Source organism: Lagenorhynchus albirostris, chromosome 1 (assembly GCF_949774975.1).
Source record: "Lagenorhynchus albirostris chromosome 1, mLagAlb1.1, whole genome shotgun sequence".
In the NCBI taxonomy this organism is placed as follows: domain Eukaryota; kingdom Metazoa; phylum Chordata; class Mammalia; order Artiodactyla; family Delphinidae; genus Lagenorhynchus; species Lagenorhynchus albirostris.
The window spans coordinates 128,693,358-128,716,779 of record NC_083095.1 but is presented as its reverse complement, the minus strand read 5'-3'; the positions used below and the strand labels follow the sequence as shown (position 1 = coordinate 128,716,779).

Sequence of the window (23,422 nt, the reverse complement as noted above, 5' to 3'; positions counted from 1 at the left end):
CAAATTCAAGATTTATTATCAAAAATGTGAAGGAAATTCACAATACAAACATAAAAAAAATTCCTACTTGAGAATTTTCAGGTTCACATCTATAGCTCTGTGCCTAATACAGTGTCTGGCACACAGTACACACTCAGTAGACGCATACTGAATCGAACCAAAAAAGGCAAGACACATGCTTCTTACACTGTGGAACAGCAGTTAGGTTGATGTCATGCCCAGTAATTGACCAAGACAAGAGTGTAGGATATAGGAAAAAGAAAAGTCATGTCAGATTAGATGGGCCCAAGAGGAAAGTCCAGAAGTTACAAAACAAAAAAAGAAAACTAATAAAATATTCAAAATCGCCACATGTTCATGCAGTAGTGAGATAAACAATCTAGAGAGGCCTATACTGATCATCCCTCTCATATAAACTCCTAGGAGATGGGGACAGTACTGTATGTAAGGATTCTGTAGTGCTTAACACTAGCACATTACAGATAGCTAACAGTGGTTGGCAACCAAGTAACAACTCAAATCTTCCAAAGAAAATTTCTCCTTGAATTGCAAAATACATTTCAGAAATATAACCAGATCATATGAGGCTGTGTTTCAAAAGGTGGTCCACAAACCACATCCATCAGAATCACTTGAGGCATTACTAAAACGCACATTTCCAAATCCCACCCAAGGCCTGCAAAATCAGAATGGGGACGGGCACGAGGGAAGGGAAGCACTAAGAATCTGCATTTCTAACAAGATCTTGGGGGATGCACACAAAAGTTTAAGGCCTTTGATATAAAATATCTATAATTATATGCGCTAGTAAGGGAAAGAGGTAGCTTCTTTTCTACTCCTGACTTTCCATTCTTTCCACTGTTTCCTTATTCCTTAAAGATCTGTGTTCCCATACTCCTACCCTCACTAATTAGCTATTTTCCTAGTTCTAAGACATTATTTGGAAGATTCCTTCCCATTCTCTTGTGCAGAACCCACCCCAAACTAAAACACAACAGCTTTTCCTGTATTAGAAATAATCTACTATGCTGTGTATATAAAATCAATTCTGATTTAAACAAATTCCCAATCAATTTGGTAACCAATGAATGATGTCATTTTTAATTCAAGTCTCTTTGGATCTAGAAATTCAACATTATTAAACAATATTACTTAAAGAAGATAAACCATATCTAATCTCTGCTCTCTGACAATACCTTGCCTACTTGAGTAGTTTCTTTCAAGATCATGTTGTAAGAGTCGACCAGGGAATGATGGCGTTTCTTTATTTAGCTTGAGTTCAACCTAAAAAACATTATTTAAGAAAAAAAATTTTTTGGAGAAAGTAATGAATATAATTATAAAATAACATAAAATAACCAATATATGTTACAACATAGATGAACCTTGAAAACATCATGCTAAGCGAAGAAAGCCAGGCACAAAATGTTACATATTATGTGATTCCATTTATGAAATACTGAGAATAGAAAAATCTATAGAGACAGAAGGCAGATTTGTGGCTTCCAAGAGGGTTGGGAAGGCGGAATGAAAGACTGCTTAATGGTATAGGGACTCCCTTTTGGGTGATAAAAACTGAAACTAGAGAGTGGTGATGGTTGCACAACATTGTGAATGTATTTAATACCACTGATTTGTACAATTTAAAATGGTTAAAGTGGTAAATTTTATGTGATGTGTATTTTACCACACACACACACACACACACACACACACACACACACACACACACACAAATCAGAGTCAGTCTCATGAGGTCAGATGAAACCAGGCTCCAGTCTGAGCTACTTGCAATTCCTCCATACTCTCACCACAATTCAGTGATTACAAGAATCATTTTTTCAAAAGGAAAAGCAAAAAACATACAATAGAAACTAAATTCTGTTAAAAAATATCACAATGTTCTTATCATTAGAACTCCTTTAACAGTCCATAATAAAATTATATATCTATAATTATATAATTATAACATATTATAATTATAACATAATAAAATTATATATCTAAACCTTCTAAGAAGGGTTTTCTCTAAATTTATTTTAAATTATTTGATAGGAGGACTGAGAAAAACAAAACCAAAACAACCTCTCATGATTAGCTATCAAAACCCCTAAATACATATCATAAAAGAATTATGATGTTTCTCATGCTACTATAAAAATTATAATAGCATTTACATTATATCCTTATGCATTATATGAGCTAAGGTATTTTCTCAGAATACATGTCCACACAAGAGAAAATGAATGGTTTGGAAAGAATCTGGATGAGGCACATAGTTCCTAGAAACATCCTATGTATAATAGTGGAATAGGATTTGTCCAATGAAATCAATCAGCAAAGCTTTGGAAGGAATCCATTAGGTCCAATTACAATAAAGAATATTTTCAATTAATCTAGCTAACTACTATTTATTCAAGATAATCAAATGGCCTATTTTCCAAGTGTTTATTTCCAGATACATTAATGTAATCCACAGCTGCCTCCTTGACCAATGGTGTCCTTCCATCCACCTTCCTCACGCCCCTACTTAGCCTTCTCAGGTTTTTATCTGTAAATTCCGCCCTTCACTTCAGAGTTCCTTCAGTGACGCCTATTTAGCAACTTTTTAGGAAAAACCTGAGTTGTGCCAGTTGGAGGTGTCCAAATTGGTCAAAGAAGGAAAATTTGTGTTGTGTCTTGAAACACAGTTGTGTGGGAGGTGGGTTGAGTATATCTGAGAGCTGAGGTTGGGGCTGGGGGGGAGAACACGAGTATCTCAGAGATCAAATCAAAAGCCAGAAGTTATGGAAATGCCAGGGAGAATATGGGCAAACTGGGAAAAAGAACCTCATGTTCAAATCTTAACTTCTAAATAGCATTTGGCCTAATATATTTCCACTGCTAATCAGTTTTTTTCTGGAATGTTAAATATGTGTCCCCAAATTATCACATTTTATCTGTTATAAGATTCCATCAGTAGTAAGACATGCCATCATTTTACCCACTACTAAGAAGGAAAAACTTTCCCAATTAAACAATGATGTACCATCAGTTTTAAGAAATGTTTAGATGTCAAAAAAACCCCACCTTACCTCTTGTAATGGATGAAATAAGATTCAGTTTTTAAAAGAGGTGGGTTTTTATTTTGGGCTTTGTTTTGTTTGATTTTTTTTAATTGATGTATAGTTGATTTACAATATTATATTAGTTTCAAGTGTACGACATTGAGATTCAGTGCTTTTACAGATTATACTCCATTAAAAGTTATAACAAAACAGTGGTTATAGTTCCCTGAGGTATACAATATATCCTTCTTGCTTATCTATTTTATACATAGTAGTTCGTATCTCTTAATCCTATACCCCTAATTTGCCCCTCCCCCTTCCTTCTCTTCTTTGGTAACCACTAGTTGGCTTTGTGTAGGCAGAAAATAAAAATTACCTTTAGATTAGTGACCAAAGTAAATATACTTAAATTTTCCAATTTAGACTCTGCTCTTTAAATCATGCTATTTTGCAGAATAAAAAACAATTTATATTCAATTTAAATACAAATCTGCTTAAATCTTACTTTGTTTTTTTCAGGAAGCGATGATGTTTGAATTACCAGATGAAGCCCACAGTTCACCTACAATGTAAAAATTAAACCATAAAATATGCTCTTAACTTATACACACACACATCTCCCCAAAAGAGTACACCAAGATATAACAAAAAATTAGAATAAAACAGAATGCTCGCTTTTTGCTTGTTTCTGGTAAATTATCATGTTCTGGGGACCTGCTGAAAACAATAAAATCACAACTAAGAATTAAAAGGTTTCACTGTGATTTATCTTCCAAAATGTCTGCAGCAGTTTAACCCTCTACTTAGCACCTAAAGCTTTTGACACTTGCTATTTCAGGTCTAAGTAAATAGCTCAGTGAGACAGGTGAAGGAGGTGGCGGTGCCAGTTAATATTTTCTTAATTAAAAAAAAAAAAAAGGAATTGACCGGTTAAAGGAATTTAAATGAAGCTTAGCCTTTCACAGCAGACCAGCTCCACCTTCTGGGAAGCCCAGATCCTGGACAAGACTTTAAATACCCATCACACAATATTAAATACCCTCCAAGTGCCTTGGTCCACTCCAGGAATCTCAAGCCTCGGTCAAACAATAGCTTGCGTAGATTCAGAGGTGCTGGTCCCAATAATAACAGCCCATCACCTAGGACAAAGACTCCAGTCAGAAAGGACGCTACTAATGGGAAGAAATAGTAGGAGACCCAACCTACGTTGCTCGCAGCCCGGCCAGAAACAGAGCGGTATTTCCCGGGAATCATGGCAGGAGACAGTCCAAGAAGATCAGTTAGATCTGCCTTAGAAGTGACGCTACAGCACAGATTCAGAGAGAGCGAAAGGGGTCATCTCCCAGGCAACCCGCTCAGGAGTTACCATGGAAACTACCATTTCCGGTCTGGTCCTCCACCAAAGCACTGGCCGATGCCCTCGTTAGAGCCTCTGGTTATATTTGGGGGGCCCAAAACGTCAGCACTTCCTAGTTCTATTTTCCTGGCCTCATAAAAACAGAGCGGGAGTGTGGAGAGGAGGATAAGACGGGGAAGAGGCCGGCCACCTCGGTAGCTATGACAACCACCACTTCCGGTCCGTCCCTCTTTACGGCTCACCTCAGCTGGGGCCGCGCGAAATTTGTATCCCTCTGCCTGTGGCCACCTGCTCTTAGGGGAAGCTGCAGGGAGGAGGAGGATCTCCGAGAGCCGGGTACTTTCCCAGGTGGGGCCGCAGTTCGGCACTTCCGCCGGCCGGAGGTGGGGGAAGGAGACAAGGCGTACGCTGAATGCGGCAGGTGTGTGCTCAGGGAGTGCTCGGCCGTGCGGAGGGCCCTCATCTCCCAACCCGGAGTCAGCTGCCATGCCTGCCAGCTGCGTGGCCGCGCACTGCGGCAACACCACCACGTCCGGGAAGTCGCTGTTCCGCTTCCCCAAGGACCGGGCTGTGCGGCTGCTGTGGGACCGCTTCGTGCGGGGCCGCCGCGCCGACTGGTACGGGGCAACGACAGGTCGGTCATCTGCTCCGACCACTTTGCTCCCGCCTGTTTTGACGTCTCTTCGGTTATCCAGAAGAACCTGCGCTTCTCCCAGCGCCTGAGGCTCGTGGCGGGCGCCGTGCCCACCCTGCACCGGGTGTCCTCCCCGACATCTATGGGGCAAGAAGAGGGAGACGGAGCGGGCGGCCCCGAGAAAGGCGGAGAGCTCCAGGCAGTCAGGCAGCCCGAGGCTGCCCCGGGGCCAGCCTGCTGTACACTCCTCCGGGCCAGGAAGAGGGCTAAAGCTTCACAGGTAAAGGGCCACCCAGGAGTCCCCCGAGGGTCGTTGGAGGACCCTGGGTCTGTGGCTAGGCTCCTCCACTTAGTGTCGTCTTGGGAAAGTCACCTCACCTCGAAGGTTTCTGTTTACTCAGTGATCTCCAAGAGCCTATTTAGCATTAACACTCTGGAATTATAGTTTCTTCTACCTCCTCTTCCCCAAAACACACTCATTCTCTGTCTCTGTCTCTCTCTCTCGTTCTTCAGATTATAGTCGCCTTCACTCTCCGCTCCTGAGTTTTTAAATAGAAAGTGTTTGATTTGAGAAAATCTCAAGGAATGGGGTGCTTGAAACTTTCTGCATACCGTATTACATAAGCTTGAGGAATTATCAATTATACTATCAAAATGGCGGGGGAAGGGGGATACGAGATGCTGATGAAGGTGGGGCTTGCTGATAAACGATCCCTTCCCACTTCTAAACTACCTCTTGACTGACTGCCTTTACATTAAATCGTTCCAATGAGCTGAATTTTCCTCTCTTGCTCTCTTCTGCCTACTTCCTCTATACTCATAAGCATCGATTACACTTATTTTGCATCTGGTCACTACTGCCTTCTTGCCCACTTCCCATCTTAAAGAAGACTTCCCAGTCTTCTTTGAGTTAGTCAGACTTCAGCCGTATCACCATAACATAGATTAAATTATGACTCTTAATTGGATCTAAAATGTGTTCAGTTTTAGAGATAGGAAGAATTCACCAAGAAGTCAGGTGACTTGTAACTGACATTTTGGCTTTGAATATATAGAGGTATTCGTTGAACTTTAGAGCTGAAGGAAACCTAAGTTCTCATCTAGTTCAGACTGAATATTTATGCACAAGAAAGCCAGTCCAGGAGGTGAATTTCTTCAAGAGCCTTTTCTCTAGGTCTAATTGCCAGACAGAAACTCTTCTGCCATACCAACCTGCTTCCTACATTGGGGTGGATGCTTAAGACCCTTTAATGACACCCTGCAATTGTTAGGATGAAGAATAATATTATTAACACAACCTACAAGTCTCTGCATGCTATTTACCCCTCCTGCCACACCAATCCTATCCCAGTCCACCGTCCCTGTTGCTCACCGTGTACCAGTCATGCTGATCTTTTCAATTTTTGAACATACTATATTCTTTCCTACCAATAAGCCTTTTCTCCATTATTTCATGTACTGCCCTGGAATTATGCCCCTGCCATTTCCCATCATCATCAATTGAGTCCTTTTACTTTAAAAATATGCTCAAACATCCTTCCCTTTTGCTTCCCTAATTATATATTCTCATTCTTCATACACTTCATTAGCACATATACTTCAGTTGCACTCATCACAGTTGTCATGAAATAATTGTATAATTTCCTTAATGTTTGTCCTCACATTAGAATGTAAGCTTTGTGAGAGTAGGGATCTTATCTGATTTGTTCACTATTGTATTGCCAGCAACTAGAACAATATTTTGCAAATTTAAGGAATTCAATAAATATTTGTGGAATGATTATGTGACTATGAGAGCAGTTTTTTTAGTACAATAGAATTTCAGTTCTCTGCCAGTTTCCCTTCTCACCAAGCTGTATACCAGTCAAGACATCTGCCTCTTCCTTGAACCGTCTATCCACCATCATTGCCTAGCCAACCTTTACCCAAGCCCATATATGTACATCTATATATAGATATATATAAATATGTAGTAAAAGGGTAAATATTAAACATGTGCCACACACACCCTTACACCATTTTTCTAACTCATAATTTTACCATCTAATCAAAAATTGCGAGAAGAAAAGCCAGGCTAATAAAACAACCAAAGATCTTATCATACAACAAAGGCTAACTATTGAGAAATCTAGAATAGATACCAACTCTGTTTTCCAATTAGTAAATATATCCAGCCAACACTTCTAACAATCCATATTACATTAATATACATGCTGAGTTATTAGGAAACTATGTGTAGGTTTTAATAATAGTACTTTATATAAAGTTTAAAAAGTTTATTTAGACTTGAGAGCAATAAATTTTTAGCCGGTCTGGATTGAGAACCCCAATAGCATCTCTAAGAAAGTTTACTTGTGCCACCTTTCACTCCCTCCCCCACTCACTGTTTTTCTTTCCAAGACCAACTGACTAAACAGCAAATTTCCAGTCACTCTACAATATTTATTGAGGCGCTATTGTAAACACTGTTTTGGGTGTTCTGTGCTATATGTAGAGAAATAGAAGTATGAATGTAGCCTATCTTTAGGGAGCTTGAGGAAAGATTAGGGGCCACCTCCAAGGAAAAAAGGGGGTTCTGATGAGCACCATACACTGATATTTTGCTTCATATAGCTAGAATTATTGTCTCTCCGTAACTGTTAATTTTGTATCCTTGTTTTTCTAACCCAACTGTATTTTTTAAACTTTAATTCAAATATAGCAAAATACAGGAAAGTGCTTAAATCATTAAATTATCAGAAACTGAACATGTGTAACTATTATAGGTAAAAGAATTAGAACATTACTAGCAACTCAAGCCTAGCTCCTCCTCCATCCTCAAGGCAACCAAGTTTACTTTCTTTTGAATTTGATGTAAGTAGAATTGTACTGTAGGCATTTCTTGCATCTGGCCTTTTTGTTCAACATTATATTTGTAAGATTCATCCATATTGTTGCATATAGCAGTAATATGTTTGCATTACTATATAGCAGTTTATTGTACGAATATACCAAACAATTTTTTTATCTCTTCTGTTGTTGGACATTTGGGTTGTTATCATTTTGGGACTATTAGAAGTAATCCTGCTGTAAACATCCTTCTACATGTCTTTTTCATATGTACACACGTTTCTGATGATATATACCTAGAATTTCTGGGACATGGTATTATATTAAACTTCAGTAAATAATACCAGATAATCTTCTAAAATAGTTGTACTAATTTACACTACTAGAAGCATAATCAGAGTTTACGTTGTTTCACATTCTTGCCTACACTTGGATTGTCGGTCTTTTACATTGAGTTTTTTGAAGGGTGTGTAATGGTGGTTTACTTTGCTTTCTCATTTCATAAATGACATTAGTAAGGAAACAACTTTTCAAATGTTAATTGAACATTTGGATAGCCTCTTTGGCGATATTCCGATTTTTCTGTTGGATTGTCTTTTTCTTGTTGATATAGAGTTCTTAATAAATTCTGTCTTCAAGTCCTTTGTCAGTTAAATATGCTTTAACTACCTTCTCTTCACTCTTAATAGTGTCTTTTGATGTACTGAGCTTGAGCTTTTCTTTTCTTTTTTTTTTTCCTGTGTACTTAGTTCTTAATTTCAATGTAGGCCAACCTAACCATCTTTTTCTGTATACTTAATGCTTAAAGCATGCTACTTTGCTGTTTTCCATAAACTTACTGTTTTTAGTCTTTACATTCATATCTACAACCCATTCAGAATTGATTTTTGTGTATGAAGTGGAGTTTGTTTCATTTTTAACTCATATAGATACCCAATTGACTCAGCATCTTTTATTGAAAAGGCTAGCATTTCCTCATTGTCCTGCAGTGTCAGCTTTGTCATAAATAAAGTTTTCATATACACATTAGTCTGTTATGACATTTTAAAATTCTGTTCCATTTATGTTTGCCTATCTTTACACCATTATCACAATACTTTACTATAGCTTATGTTAAGAATTAATATCCAGTTGGCATATTTTTCTGACAAATGCTTATTTTCAATAATGATTGTGTTTTATGGTATTAGTTTAAATGTACTTGCTAAAATTCTTTATGAGACCTTAATCTAAACCAAAGTTGAGGTAATCAAGTAGTTTTACTTTATATGGAAGTTACTATTGAAATAAAAAATCACAGAGCAGAAGAAATAAAGCACATGGTCATTGTACAGCCCCCTCCCAAAAAAATTAATATCCAGTTGATTAATTCCTCTTACCTTGTTCATCTTCATGGATGTCTTGGTTATTTTGGGCTCTTTAAATTTCCATATATATTTTAGGATTGGTTCATCAATTTCCACAAATTATCTGTTGGGATTTTGACTGAGAGTGCATTGAATTTTTAAATGAATGTAGGGAGAAAGAGCATATTGACAATACTGATTCTTCCAATCCATGAACATAATGTATCCCTCCATTTATTTGGGTTTTTACATTTCTCTTAAAAACATTATGGCATTCTATATAGAGGTCTTGTACATATTTCATTAGATTTGTTCCTATTTGATTTTGCTATTATAAATAGTATTATCTAAAATTTTATTTTCTATAAATGTATGTGGATAAATTGATTTTGTTGACCTTGTAACCAGAAACCTTGTTAAACTCATTTATTAATTCTGGTAATTTGCATATACTTTTGGACTTTCTACATGTATAAAAAATATATGCATATAGTTTTTGATGTTTATGCTTTTGTTTCTTATTCTTCCTATTGCACTAGCTAGAACCTCCAGTACAGCGGGGGAAACAGAAGAAGTGATGGGGAATCCTTTTCTCATTCCTATTTTCAAAGGAAAAGTCATTAATATTTCACCATGTGATATGATTTTTGCTATAGTTCTTTTGGTAGCCGCTCTTACCATAAAAAGAAATGTTCCCCTCTATTCCAAGTTTTGGCTACAGATTTAAATCATAAATGATGTTGAATTTTTTTCAAATGCTTTTTCTGAACCTATTAATGATCACATATTTTGCTTATTATTCTGTTAATGTCATGAACTTTATTGCCTGTTTTTGACATATAGAGTCAAACTTGCATAGCTGAAGCAAACCCAATTTGCCAAGGTGTATTATTCCTTTAGGTATTGTTTAATTTGATTTGTTAACATTCTATTTACAATTTTTGCATATGTGTTCATAGGCAAAATTGGTCTATACCTGTTCTTTCTTGAAATGCCTTTTTCATGTTTTGGTTTCAAGATTATGCTGACCAGTTTGGAGTTGTCCCCTCTTTCATCATTCTCTGGAAAAGTTTATATAAATTGGCGTTATATGTCCACTAACAAATTTGATATTAATATTTTGTGGAATTCACTGAATAAGACACCTAGTCCTGGAGTTTTCCTTATGAGAAGATTTTTTAATGATGGATTCAATTTCTTTAATAGTTATGGGGTTATTCAGAGTTTTTCTGTTTCTATATCCATTTTGATAAGTTGTATTTTTCGAAAAATTTGTCAGTTCAATCTAAATTTTTAAACATATTGACACAAAAGTGTTCATGATACTCTGTCTTTTAAAATTCTTTATGATCTGTTAGTAATTTTTGTTTTTCATTCTTTTTATCGATTTTTATTAGTTTTTTCAAAGAGTGAACTCTACCTTTTGATCTTCTCTCTGATATTATTTTCTTTTTATTTCTATTATTATTTCTTCCCCTCAAATTATTTTGTTCAGCTTTGATTTTTAATTGATACACTAAATTTATACATTACTGAGCTAAAATGATTAACATAGACCTTTTCCTATATGTTTTCACATTAAATAAACTTGTTAAAATGTGAAAACTTCACTTAAACACTAGGATATCTTTACATATTCAGATGTATTTCAAACAAAGGAGACCTTAAGGATAACTAACTTGCTTATGTGAAGACAAAATATTGGATTACCAAATATTTCAAATTTTGCCCAACTGCTTACATTCTTTAACAGACTTCTAGTATTCTTTTTTTTTTTTTTTTTTTTTTTTGTGGTACGCGGGCCTTTCACTGTTGTGGCCTCTCCCGTTGTGGAGCACAGGCTCCGGACGCACAGGCTCCGGACGCGCAGGCTCAGTGGCCATGGCTCACGGGCCCAGCCGCTCCGCGGCAGGCGGGATCCTCCCAGACCGGGGCACGAACCCGTGTCCCCTGCATCAGCAGGCGGACTCTCAACCACTGTGCCACCAGGGAAGCCCCTAGTATACTAATTTAATTGAATTGAAGTATAATTGACTTACAATATTATATTAGTTTTAGGTGTAGAACATAGTCGATATTTTTATAGATTAGACTCCATACAAAGTTATTATGAAGTATTGGCTGTATTGCCTGTGCTGTACATTACATCCTTGTATCTTATTTATTTATTTATTTTTGAATTTTTGAATTTTATTTTATTTGTTTTTTTTTACAGCAGATTCTTATTAGTCATCCATTTTATACACATCAGTGTATACATGTCAATCCCAATCTCCCAATTCATCACACTACCACCACCACCACCACCCACGGCTTTCCCCCTTGGTGTCCATACGTTTGTTCTCTACATCTGTGTCTCTATTTCTGCCCTGCCAGCTGGTTTATCTGTTCCACATATATGTATATATATCCACATATATTTGTTTTTCTCTTTCTGACTTACTTCACTCTGTATGACAGTCTCTAGATCCATCCACGTCTCTACAAATGACCCAATTTCGTTCCTTTTTATGGCTGACTAATATTCCATTGTATATATGTACCACATCTTCTTTATCCATTTGATGGGCATTTAGGTTGTTTCCGTGACCTGGCTATTGTAAATAGTGCTGCAGTGAACATTGGCAAGCATATATCTTTTTGAATTATAGTTTTCTCTGGGTTTATGCCCAGTAGTGGGATTGCTGGGTCATATGTTAATTCTATTTTTAGTTTTTTAAGGAACCTCCATACTGTTCTCCATAGTGGCTGTATCAAGTTACATTCCCACCAACAGTACAAGAGGGTTCCATTTTCCCCACACCCTCTCCAGCATTTATTGTTTGTAGATTTTCTGATGATGCCCATTCTAACTGGTGTGAGGTGATACCTCATTGCAGTTTTGATTTGCATTTCTCTAATAATTAGTGACATTGAGCAGCTTTTCGTGTGCCTCTTGGCCATCTGTAGGTCTTCTTTGGAGAAATGTCTATTTAGGTCTTCTGCCCATTTTTTGATTGGATTGTTTGTTTTTTTAATACTGAGCTGCATGAGCTGTTTATATATTTTTGAGATTAATTCTTTATCCGTGATTCGTTTGCAAATATTTTCTCCCATTCTGAGGGTTGTCTTTTCGTCTTGTTTATAGTTTGCTTTGCTGTGCAGAAGCAAAAGTTTTATTAGGTCCCATTTGTTTATTTTTGTTTTTATTTCTATTACTCTAGGAGGTGCATCAAAAAAGATCTTGCTGTGATTTATGTCAAAGAGTGTTCATCCCATGTTTTCCTCTAAGAGTTTTATAGTGTCCAGTCTTACATTTAGGTCTTTAATCCATTTGGAGTTTATTTTTGTATATGGTGTTAGGGAGTGTTCTAATTTCATTCTTTTACATGTACCTGTCCAGTTTTCCCAGCACCACTTACTGAAGAGAATGTCTTTTCTCCATTGTATATCCTTGCCTCCTCTGTCATAGATTAGTTGACCATAGGTGCATGGGTTTATCTCTGGGCTGTCTATCCTGTTCCACTCATCTATATTTCTGTTTTTGTGCCAGTACCATATTGTCTTCATTACTGTAGCTTTGTAGAATAGTCTGAAGTCAGGGAGTCTGATTCCTCCAGCTCAGTTTCTTTCCCTCAAGACTGCTTTGGCTATTTGGGGTCTTTTGTGTCTCCATACAAATTTTAAGATTTTTCGTTCTAGTTCTGTAAAAAATGCCATTGGTAATTTGATAGGGATTGCATTGCATCTGTAGATTGCTTTGGGTAGTATAGTCATTTTCACAATGTTGATTCTTACAATCCAAGAACATGGTATATCTCTCCATCTGTTGGTATCATCTTTAATTTCTTTCATCAGGGTCTATAGTTTTCTGCATACAGGTCTTTTGTCTCCCTGGGTAGGTTTATTCCTAGGTATTTTATTCTTTTTGTTGCAGTGGTAAATGGGAGTGTTTCCTTCCTTTCTCTTTCAGATTTTTCATCATTAGTGTATAGGAATGTAAGAGATTTCTGTGCATTAATTCTGTATCCTGCAACTTTACCAAATTCATTGATTAGCTCTAGTAGTTTTCTGGTGGCATCTTTAGGATTCTCTATGTATAGTGTCATGTCATCTGCAAACAGTGACAGTTTTACTTCTTCTTTTCCAATTTGTATTCCTTTTATTTCTTTCTCTTCTCTGATTGCCGTGGCTAGGACTTCCAAAACTATGTTGAATAATAGTGGTGAAAATGGACATCCTTGTCTTGTTCCTGAGGTTAGAGAAAATGCTTTCAGGTTTTCACCATTGAGAATGATGTTTGCTGTGGGTTTGTTGTATATGGCCTTTATTACGTTGAGGTAGGTTTCCTCTATGCCCACTTTCTGGAGAGTTTTTATCATAAATGAGTGTTGAATTTTGTCAAAAGCTTTTTCTGCTTCTATTGAGTTGATCATATGGTTTTTCTTCTTCAATTTGTTAATATAGTGTATCACATTGATTGAATTGCATATATTGAAGAATCCTTGCATCCCTGGGATAAATCCCACTTGATCATGGTGTATGATCCTTTTAATGTGTTGTTGGATTCTGTTTGCTAGTATTTTGTTGAGGATTTTTGCATCTCTCTTCATCAGTGATATTGGTCTGTAATTTTCTTTTTTTGTAGTATCTTTGTCTGGTTTGGGTATCAGGGTGATGGTGGCCTCATAGTATGAGTTTGGGAGTGTTCCTTCCTCTGCAATTTTTTGGAAGCGTTTGAGAAGGATGGGTGTTAACTCTTCTCTAAGTGTTTGGTAGAATTCACCTTTGAAGCCATCTGGTCCTGGACTTTGTTTTTTTTTTTAAATAAATTTATTTATTTATTTATTTTGGCTGTGTTGGGTCTTCATTGCTGCACACAGGCTTTTTCTAGTTGCGGCGAGCGGGGGCTACTCTTCGTTGCTGTGTGCAGGCTTCTTATTGTGGTGGCTTCTCTTGTTGCGGAGCACTGGCTCTAGGCACGCGGGCTTCAGTAGTTGTGGCACGTGGGCTCAGTAGTTGTGGTGCACAGGCTCAGTAGTTGTGGCGCATGGGCTTAGTTGCTCTGCAGCATGTGGGATCTTCCTGGACCAGGGCTTGAACCCATGTTCCCAGCATTGGCAGGCGGATTCTTAACCACTGCACCACCAGGGAAGCCCAATGTTGCTAATTTATTGATATGGTTATGTTTACTAAAAAAATTAAAAGCAGTTGAACTTTTAAAACTGATTATCGTGTGTAATCCTCTGGGTTGTTCTTTCAGAGTTATTTTCATATTGGCCCCTTGCTCTTTATTTCATTGTCCTCCTCATAAGTCTTCATGATCTCAGCCTCTGTAGTCCAGCAGCATAGCCTCAGTGTCTCTGTTCCCATTCTAGTTCATCCTGACTGGACTTTGTTTGTTGGAAGATTTTTAATCACAGTTTCAATTTCACTACTTGTGATTTGTCTGTTCATATTTTCTATTTCTTCCCGGTTCAGTCTTGGAAGCTTATAGCTTTCTAAGAATTTGTCCATTTCTTCCAGGTTGTCCATTTTATTGGCATAGAGTTACTTGTAGTAGTCTCTTGGATGCTTTGTATTTCTGCAGTGTCTGTTGTGACTTCTCCTTTTTCATTTCTAATTTTATTGATTTGAGTCCTCTCCCTCTTTTTCTTGATGAATCTGGCTAATGGTTTATCAATTTTGTTTTTCTTCTCAAAGAACCAGCTTGTAGTTTTATTGATCTTTGCTATTGTTTTCTTTGTTTCTATTTCATTTATTTCTTCTCTGATCTTTATGATTTCTTTCCTTCTGCTAACTTTGGGTTTTGTTTGTTCTTCTTTCTCTAGTTCCTTCAGGTGTAAGGTTAGATTATTTATTTGAGATTTTTCTTATTTCTTGAGGTAGGCTCATATAGCTATGAACTTGCCTCTTCGAACTGCTTTTGCTGCATCCCATAGGTTTTGGAACATCGTGTTTTCATTGTCATTTGTCTCTAGGTATTTTTTGATTTCTCTTTGATTTCTTCAGTGATCTCTTGTTTATTTAGTAACGTATTGTTTAGCCTCCATGTGTTTGTGTTTTTTACGTTCTTTCCCCTGTAATTGATTTCTAATCCCATAGCATTGCGGTCAGAAAAGATGCTTGATATGATTTTAATTTTCTTAAATTTACTGAGGCTTGATTTGTGACCCAAGTTGTGATCTGTCCTGGAGAATGTTCCATGCACACTTGAGACGTAAGTGTAATCTGCTGTTTTTGGATGGAATGTCCTATAAATATCAATTAAATCTATCTGGTCTATTGTGTCATTTAACGCTTGTTTTTCCTTATTAATTTTCTGTTTGGATGATCTGTCTGTTGGTGTAAGTGAGGTGTTAAAGTCCCCCACTATTATTGTGTTGCTGTCGATTTCCTCTTTTATAGCTGTTAGCAGTTGCCTTATGTATTGAGGTGCTCCTGTGTTGGGTGCATATATATTTATAATTGTTATATCTTTTCTTATATTGATCCCTTGATCATTATGTAGTGTCCTTCCTTGTCTCTTGTAACACTTTTTATTTTAAAGTCTATTTTATCTGATATGAGTATTGCTGTTCCAGCTTTCTTTTGATTTCCATTTGCATGGAATATCTTTTACCATCCCCTCACTTTCAGTCTGTATGTGTCCCTAGGTCTGAAGTGGGTCTCTTGTAGACAGCATATATATGGGTCTTGTTTTTGTATCCATTCAGTGAGCCTGTGTCTTTTGGTTGGAGCATTTAATCCATTCACGTTTAAGGTAATTATCAATATGTATGTTCTTATTAACATTTTCTTAATTGTTTTGGGGGTTTTTTTTTGCGGTATGCAAGCCTCTCACTGCTGTGGCCTCTCCCATTGCGGAGCACAGGCTCCGGACGTGCAGGCCCAGCGGCCATGGCTCACGGGCCCAGCCGCTCCACAGCGTGTGAGATCTTCCCGGAACAGGGCACAAACCTGCGTCCCCTACATCGGCAGGCGGACTCTCAACCACTGCACCACCAGGGAAGCCCTTGGGTTTGTTTTTGTAGATCCTTTTCTTCTCTTGTGTTTCCCACTTAGAGAAGTTCCTTTAGCATTTGTTGTAGAGCTGGTTTAGTGGTGCTGAAATCTCTTAGCTTTTGCTTGTTGTAAAGCTTTTGATTTCTCCATCAAATCTGACTGAGATCCTTGCCAGGTAGAGTAATCTTGGTTGTAGGTTCTTCCCTTTCATCACTTTAAATATGTCATGCCACTCCCTTCTGGCTTGTAGGGTTTCTGCTGAGAAATCAGCTGTTCACCTTATGGGAGTTCCCTTGTATGTTATTTGTCATTTTTCCCTTTCTGTTTTCAATAACTTTTCTTTGTCTTTAATTTTTGCCAATTTGATTACTATGTGTCTCAGCATGTTTCTCCTTGGGTTTATCCTGTATGGGACTCGCTGTGCTTCCTGGACTTGGGTGGCTATTTCCTTTCCCGTGTTAGGGAAGTTTTCGACTATAATCTCTTCAGATATTTTCTCAGGTCCATTCTCTCTCTCTCCTCCTTCTGGGACCCCTATAATGCGAATGTTGTTGCATTTAATGTTGTCCCAGAGGTCTCTTAGGCTGTCTTCATTTCTTTTCATTCGTTTTTCTTTATTCTCTTTCACAGCAGTGAATTCCACCATGCTGTCTTCCAGGTCACTTATCCGTTCTTCTGCCTCAGTTATTCTGCTATTGATTCCTTCAAGTGTATTTTTCATTTCAGTTATTGTGTTGTTCATCTCTGTTTGTTTGTTCTTTAATTCTTCCAGATCTTTGTTAAACATTTCTTGCACCTTCTCGATCTTTGCCTCCATTCTTTTTCTAAGGTCCTGGATCATCTTTACTATCATTATTCTCAATTCTTTTTCTGGAAGATTGCCTATCTCCACTTCATTTAGTTGTTTTTCTGGGGTTTTATCTTGTTCTTTCATCTGGTACATAGCCCTCTGCCTTTTCATCTTGTCTATCTTTCTGTGAATGTGATTTTTGTTCCACAGGCTGCAGGATTGTAGTTCTTCTTGCTTCTGCTGTCTGCCCTCTTTATCTTATTTATGTTATTCCCAATAGTTTGTACCTCTTAATCCCCTTTCCCTATTTTGCCCCTCCCTCCACCTCTCTCCCCACTGGTAACTGCTAGTCTGCTCTCTGTATCTGTGAGTCTGTTTCAGTTTTGTTATATTCCTTCATTTTTTATTTTTAGACTCCACATATAAATGAAAATATACAGTATTTGTCTTTCTCTGTCTGACTTATTTCCCTAAGAATAATACCCTCAGGGTCATTCATGTTGTTTCAAATGGCAAGATTTTATTCTTTTTTATGGCTGAGTAATGTTATATATTTATATGCCACATCTTCCTTATCCGTTCTTCTGTTGATGGACCCTTAGGTTGCTTCCATGTCTTAGCTATTTTAAATAATGCTGCTATGAACATTGAGCTGCATATTAAAAGATTTCCAGTATTTTTCTTTAATTTTTTAAGGCTTTATTTTTTTAGAAAAGTTTTAGGTTCACAGCAAAATCGAGGGGAAGATGGATTACCCAGTTACCCCCTGCGCCCACACATGCATAGCCTTCTCCGTTATCAACATCCCCCACCAGAGTGGTACATTTGTTACAACTGATGAGCCTACACTGACACATCGTTATAACTCAAAGTCCATCGTCGTTTACATTACAGTTCACTCTCTCATCTCTCTACTTTTTCAATTTTTATTTACCGTTCTTTCTTTAACTTCTTGAGTATTAAATTGGATCATTGATTTCCAGAATTTTCATAGTGAATGGCAGATGGGACAGCTAAGTTTGACATACTTATTTCCCAAATGTAGAATTCAGTAGAGTTTATTGTTTGAGGGAACACTCCTGAAATGAAGATACGTTAGAAATATCTTGTGAAATAATTTTTTGAATGGTGTTAAAATTGCAGTCTAAATTAAGACTAATTAATTTTTTCTATACTATTATGTACATTTAAGACTATAAATGCCCTTCTAAGTGTGACATTAACTGAATCCCACAAGTTTTAGATTTTGAATATTTTTATTATTATTTAGTGTAAAATATCTTCTAATTTCCACTGTAATTTTATCATGGGTTACTTAGAAGTGTATTTAAAAATTTCCAAAGATGCAGGTATTTTGTAGTTATATTTTTGTTATAGACTTTTAGGTCAGTTACACTGTGGCCAGAGAATATACAGCATATGGATTTTTTTTTTTTTTTTTTGGCGGTACGCGGGCCTCTCACTGTTGTGGCCTCTCCCGTTGCGGAGCACAGGCTCCGGACGCGCAGGCTCAGAGGCCATGGCTCACGGGTCCAGCTGTTTCGCGGCATGTGGGATCCTCCCGGACCGGGTCACGAACCTGTGTCCCCTGCATCAGCAGGCAGACTCTCAACCACTGCACCACCAGGGAAGCCCCAGCATATGGATTTATTTTGAAATTTATTGAAACTGTATTAGGCCTAACGTAGGTGAGTTTTTATAAATGTTCCATGTGTACTTGAGGTGAATATGTGTTCTGCAGTTGGATACAATTCTCCGTATATGTCTATTAATCATGTTGTTTAAATTTCTTATATCCCTATGGAATCTTTGCCTGCCTATTAGTTACTGAGAGAGGTATGTTAAAAATCTTCCACCTTGGTTTTTAATTTACATATTTAGTCTTCTAACAATTTTTGTGTTATATATTTTGAAGCTGTGTTATTATATAGCACCAATATAGCAGCACCAGCTTTCTGTAGGTTAGTGTTAGCATATTAGATCTTTTTTACACCCTTTTATTTCAATCTTTGTGTTTCCTTAAGAGTTTAAGCCTTACTGTGTCTTATGGTTGCCCCTTTGAAGACAATGTATCTTTTTTTCCTCTGGCTCCTAAGTTTTTCTCATTGTTTTCCAGTTTTACTGTAATATGCAAAGATATGGTTTTCTTTCTTTTTATTTTAGTGAATACATTTAGTACTTTTGTAAAACCATGTCTTAATGCCTTGTATTCATTTTGGTAAATTCTCAGATGTTATTTGTTCAAATATTGTTTCTGTCCCATTTTCTTTCTTTTCCTTTGGGACTACAACTGATATTATATATTATGCTTTTTAATCTTTTCTGCTATACCTCTTGTGACCTTTTCTATAGCCTTCATCCTTTGGTCTTTCTCTGCCTCATTCTAAAAATTTTCTTTTGCTTCATGTTCTAGTTGATTAATACATATCTGGAAATTCTGTTTCTTAAATTTTTAATATAAAGAAGTAATCGTGTATGTACACAAAAATTTTTGTTCAAAGATTTCTAATATTATGGATTGTTTTAATAAATTACAGTATATCTGTACAATAGATTGTATGCAGCCATAAAAATTATATGTAGAATATTTAATAACATAGAAACATGATATATTAAAGAGGAAAACAAGATTATAAAACATATGTTCCCAATTTTAAAAAATACATAGAAAAAGACAAAAATGATACCAAAATATGAAGTTGTTAGCTATGAATGATGGGATTACGGCTATTTTTTTTTTCTTTTTGCTTCTCTGTATGGTGCAAATTTTCCTCAGTGATACAATGTATTACTGTTATAAAAGGAACAAAAGTTATTTTTTAAAGGCTGAATAAATTCCTAAAACTCAATTTTATCAGGAGTACATCTGTTTTGTAAAGAAATATATACTTATTCTAGACCTTTATAATGCTTGGCTTAAAAGTAGAAGTAGATTAGCTGTCAAAATTAATCATAACTATAAACACAAAGATAAAGACTTCAATTTTTATTTAAATCCTCAAAAATGTTAGGTGTAATTCTTCATGTTACAAAGGGACTCTTCACAAAAGTTTCTTCATCAAGTTTCTTTAACTTGGGCATTCATAGCCTGTGTTACAGCAACCAAGGATGCTTGCTAAAATTTTTTTTCAGTGGTCTAGGTAAAATTACAAAGTACTTTTTTTCATTTCTCTATCACTTATTTTTTCTTCCCACACACCCTCTTACATTTTCCAGATATCTTTTCTTAGCCTCTTCCACATAATTTCCAGGTACTCAGTCTTACATTACCTTCTGAATATCCAAATTCTCCTCCTTTCTACCTCTTACTTCTCCCATAAATCAAAATTTCCATTTCACGTTGTAACTTCTCTCAGGAAAGCATAAAAACATTAAAGCATATTATCTTAAATTATTTCTCTGTCATGTATAAAGGACTGATGATTAGATTTTCTAGAACGATGCTACTGCTTTGCTATGATATACTTAATACTATTATAATCATTTCATACTAGTAGTATTATCTCTTCCAGCTGTTGATTTAGGGAAAATTCAATGGGTTGTCAGCAAATAGCTTAATAGCATATAGATCTCTGCTTGACCACAATGCTTAGAAATAGACTTAGAAATAGTAAAGGACAGTATGGCAGACTTCTTAACTACTTGGACTATGGAGCCAGCTTGCCTGGGTTCAAATTCCAGCCTTCCTAATATGCGACCTTGAAAAGTATTATCTATACTCTTTCACTGTTTATAACTTTTAGGGGATAAAACCATATAAAGAAGGCCTTACCTTCAGTATAATTCTCCTCTGATTTATATTTTTAGATTGCACATGAAAATCAAGTTATACAAACACAAGTCCATGCTGATAATCTGTCTAATGATGTCACTTCAGTACCTACTCACTGTGAGGAAGGCCCAGTGCACAAAAGTACACAAATATCTCTGAAGAGACCCCCTCACTACAGTGTGGGTAAGTTTTGACTTTTCAGTTGATTGATCAATTGAATTGGACTTTTGTGTATGAAAAGCAAATTCTAACTCATAGGTAATTGTGTTTATTCTCCTTCAGGTATTCAGGCCAAAGTGAAAGTGTTTGGAACACAACTATGTAGTGCAACTACTCAGACTGATAAATTGTGGTCTAGAACGTCCTCTCTCTTTGACACTTACTCCAGTGACTCAGAAACAGATGAGGACTGGAATATCAAGAGTGAACAGAGTGATTTGTCTTACATAGCTGTACAGGTAAAAGAAGAGACCTGTTAGCGCAACATCAAATGATTTGATGTGCTCTAGGTTTTCAAATCTTTGCTCACATAATTATCTCTTTGCTCTTGTAAATCTTTCACCTCAAGATAACTTGACAGTTGAGTATGCAGAATTTGTTTAGCTCTAAGGGAAAAATTTGCCTGTCTGTCAAGATAATAAAGGTAGTCCCGCCCACACCTCCCCACCCCCCACTTTCACCATTTTTTCTTTTTTCTTTTTATACTTTTGGTGCAAATCAAGTCATAAAACAAAACCACAGTAGCAGCATTGCCAGATCAAGATTAAGCATTGACTATTTAAGCTTAGTTCAGAAGCAACGCTCATATGGGACTTACTTGACACTCACGAGTTAGAATGTCACTGTTCTAAATAACTTGAAGGTGAAGAGCATAACTGAGCACAGCTAGGTCTGATACGACTAAATGATTTGAGGGTAGAGCCAGGACATTTATCCTTGATTATTATTTTCTTTTATTTCTATTATTTTTTAGTCTGTCCAGTTGTAATACTATTACATGTATGAATCAGTCCCTGTGAGCATTTCTGGTGAAGCTATGTCATTTACAGAAAAATTTCAAAAGGAATCAATTTAAATAGAGATAGAATTTCATATCCTTAGATTACCTTTATAATGAAATCTGTTTGCATCAGTTCCTATTACATCAAATTAATTAGTTTGATTAATTTAGATAGAAGTTATTAACATCATGCAAAAAGAAGTATTACATTTCTAACATATCCCCATTTTAGAAATTAGGTTTTCCGCTACCAATACCACTTTGGGAAATAAGCATGTGAAACTTAGCTGCCCCATCTGCCATTCACCAGGAAAATTTCTATGGCAGTTTTGTACCATGAAGTAATTTATTACAATAGTTTCTGAGAAACTTATTATAACTCTGATCTTGTATTGAAAATAATAAAAATAAATGTCCATTTTACATCTCACATGTCCTGCTAGTTCTGCATGATTGGAAGAACTTACATGGATTTTATCCTCAAAGGTTTAAATAATACACCAAAGTGATTTTCTTCCAAAGCTAATTTCATGTCTGACTTAATTTGAACAGTATAATTTTAATTAAAAAAGCAATAAAATAAAGTATTAATAGAAGTTGTAAGCCTGAACAATGATTACGTAAACACATAGCATTATTATTATTATTGCTGGTTTGGCTTGAATTTAAGATAACTATTTGATGTTTTAAGAGAATGTTATGTTTTAAAATTAAGCATATAAATCTTCTGGAACTAAATGTTATCGGGGCGGGGGGTAACTGTTTTCCCTTGAGCTCTGAAACAGTGTATCTCCTTAATCCAAATCATAATGAATGTTATATGCCCATTCATCCCCAAATTTCACTGCCATGGGTTTACTTCATTTCTATATGTTAAACAACTTTGACAGCCATAACAGCACTTTGTGTTCCTTTTTTACTAATAAGTTAATTTTATTTTTCCTGTCAATTGAAAATTTAGATTTGGTTGGTTGATTCAGATGATTTTATAATGAATTGTGTAATGTTTCACTGCCCTAAAGTAAAATGAAATACTGACTTTATTTTATTTTATCTATTTTTTTTAACATGTCAATGCTTTTTTTCCAGTTTTATTGAGATATAATTGGCATATAGCACTGTATAAGTTTAAGGTGTAAAGCATAATGTTTGACATATATATCATGAAATGTTTACCACAGTAAGTTTAGTGACTATCCATCAGCTCATATAGATATAAAATTAAAGAAATAGAAAAAAATTTTTTCCTTGTGATGAGAACTCTTAGGATTTACTCTCTTAACAACTTTCATGTATAACATACAGCAGTGCTAATTATATTTATCATGTTGTACACTGTATCCCTAGTACTTATTTATCTGGTAAGTGAAAGTTTGTACCTTTTGACCAGCTGCATCCAATTCCCCCTCCCCTAGCCAGGCTCCTCCAATAACCACAAATCTGGTCTCTTCTTCTGTGTTTTTTGTTTGTTTTTGAAGTATAATTGACCTCCAACATTATGTTAGTTCCTGTTACTCAACATAGTGACTCCATACTTCGCTATATTTCAAAATGATCACCAGGATAAGTCTAGTTACCATCTGTCACCAAACCAAAGATATTACGTAATTATTGACTGTATTCCCCACACCATACATTTCATACCCTTGACTTATTTTGCAAC

General features: G+C 36.2%; 2 protein-coding genes across 3 annotated transcripts in view; one reads left to right on the top strand and one right to left on the bottom strand.

Annotated features, from left to right (window-relative positions):
- LRRC49 (leucine rich repeat containing 49) overlaps positions 1 to 4,471 on the bottom strand; it is a 127,995-nt gene extending 123,524 nt beyond the window's left edge. The window contains exons 1-3 of one of the 2 annotated variants that reach the window (XM_060169836.1): positions 4,254 to 4,471; positions 3,553 to 3,609; positions 1,197 to 1,284 (exon numbers count right to left, since the gene is read on the bottom strand). In XM_060169836.1, coding sequence (XP_060025819.1) covers positions 1,197 to 1,284; positions 3,553 to 3,609; positions 4,254 to 4,301 — 193 coding nt within the window. In that variant the 5' untranslated portion in view covers positions 4,302 to 4,471. The remainder of the gene's footprint in view (positions 1 to 1,196; positions 1,285 to 3,552; positions 3,610 to 4,253) is intronic. The other variant, XM_060169845.1, reaches the window with a different exon arrangement.
- Positions 4,472 to 4,713: 242 nt separating this feature from the next.
- On the top strand, positions 4,714 to 22,802 carry THAP10 (THAP domain containing 10). The gene is given in 4 exon segments (XM_060169828.1): positions 4,714 to 5,023; positions 5,026 to 5,318; positions 20,795 to 20,942; positions 21,042 to 22,802. Coding segments are annotated over 4 exon segments (771 nt in total). The 5' UTR covers positions 4,714 to 4,890; the 3' UTR covers positions 21,239 to 22,802.
- The last annotated feature ends 620 nt before the right edge of the window (positions 22,803 to 23,422 follow it).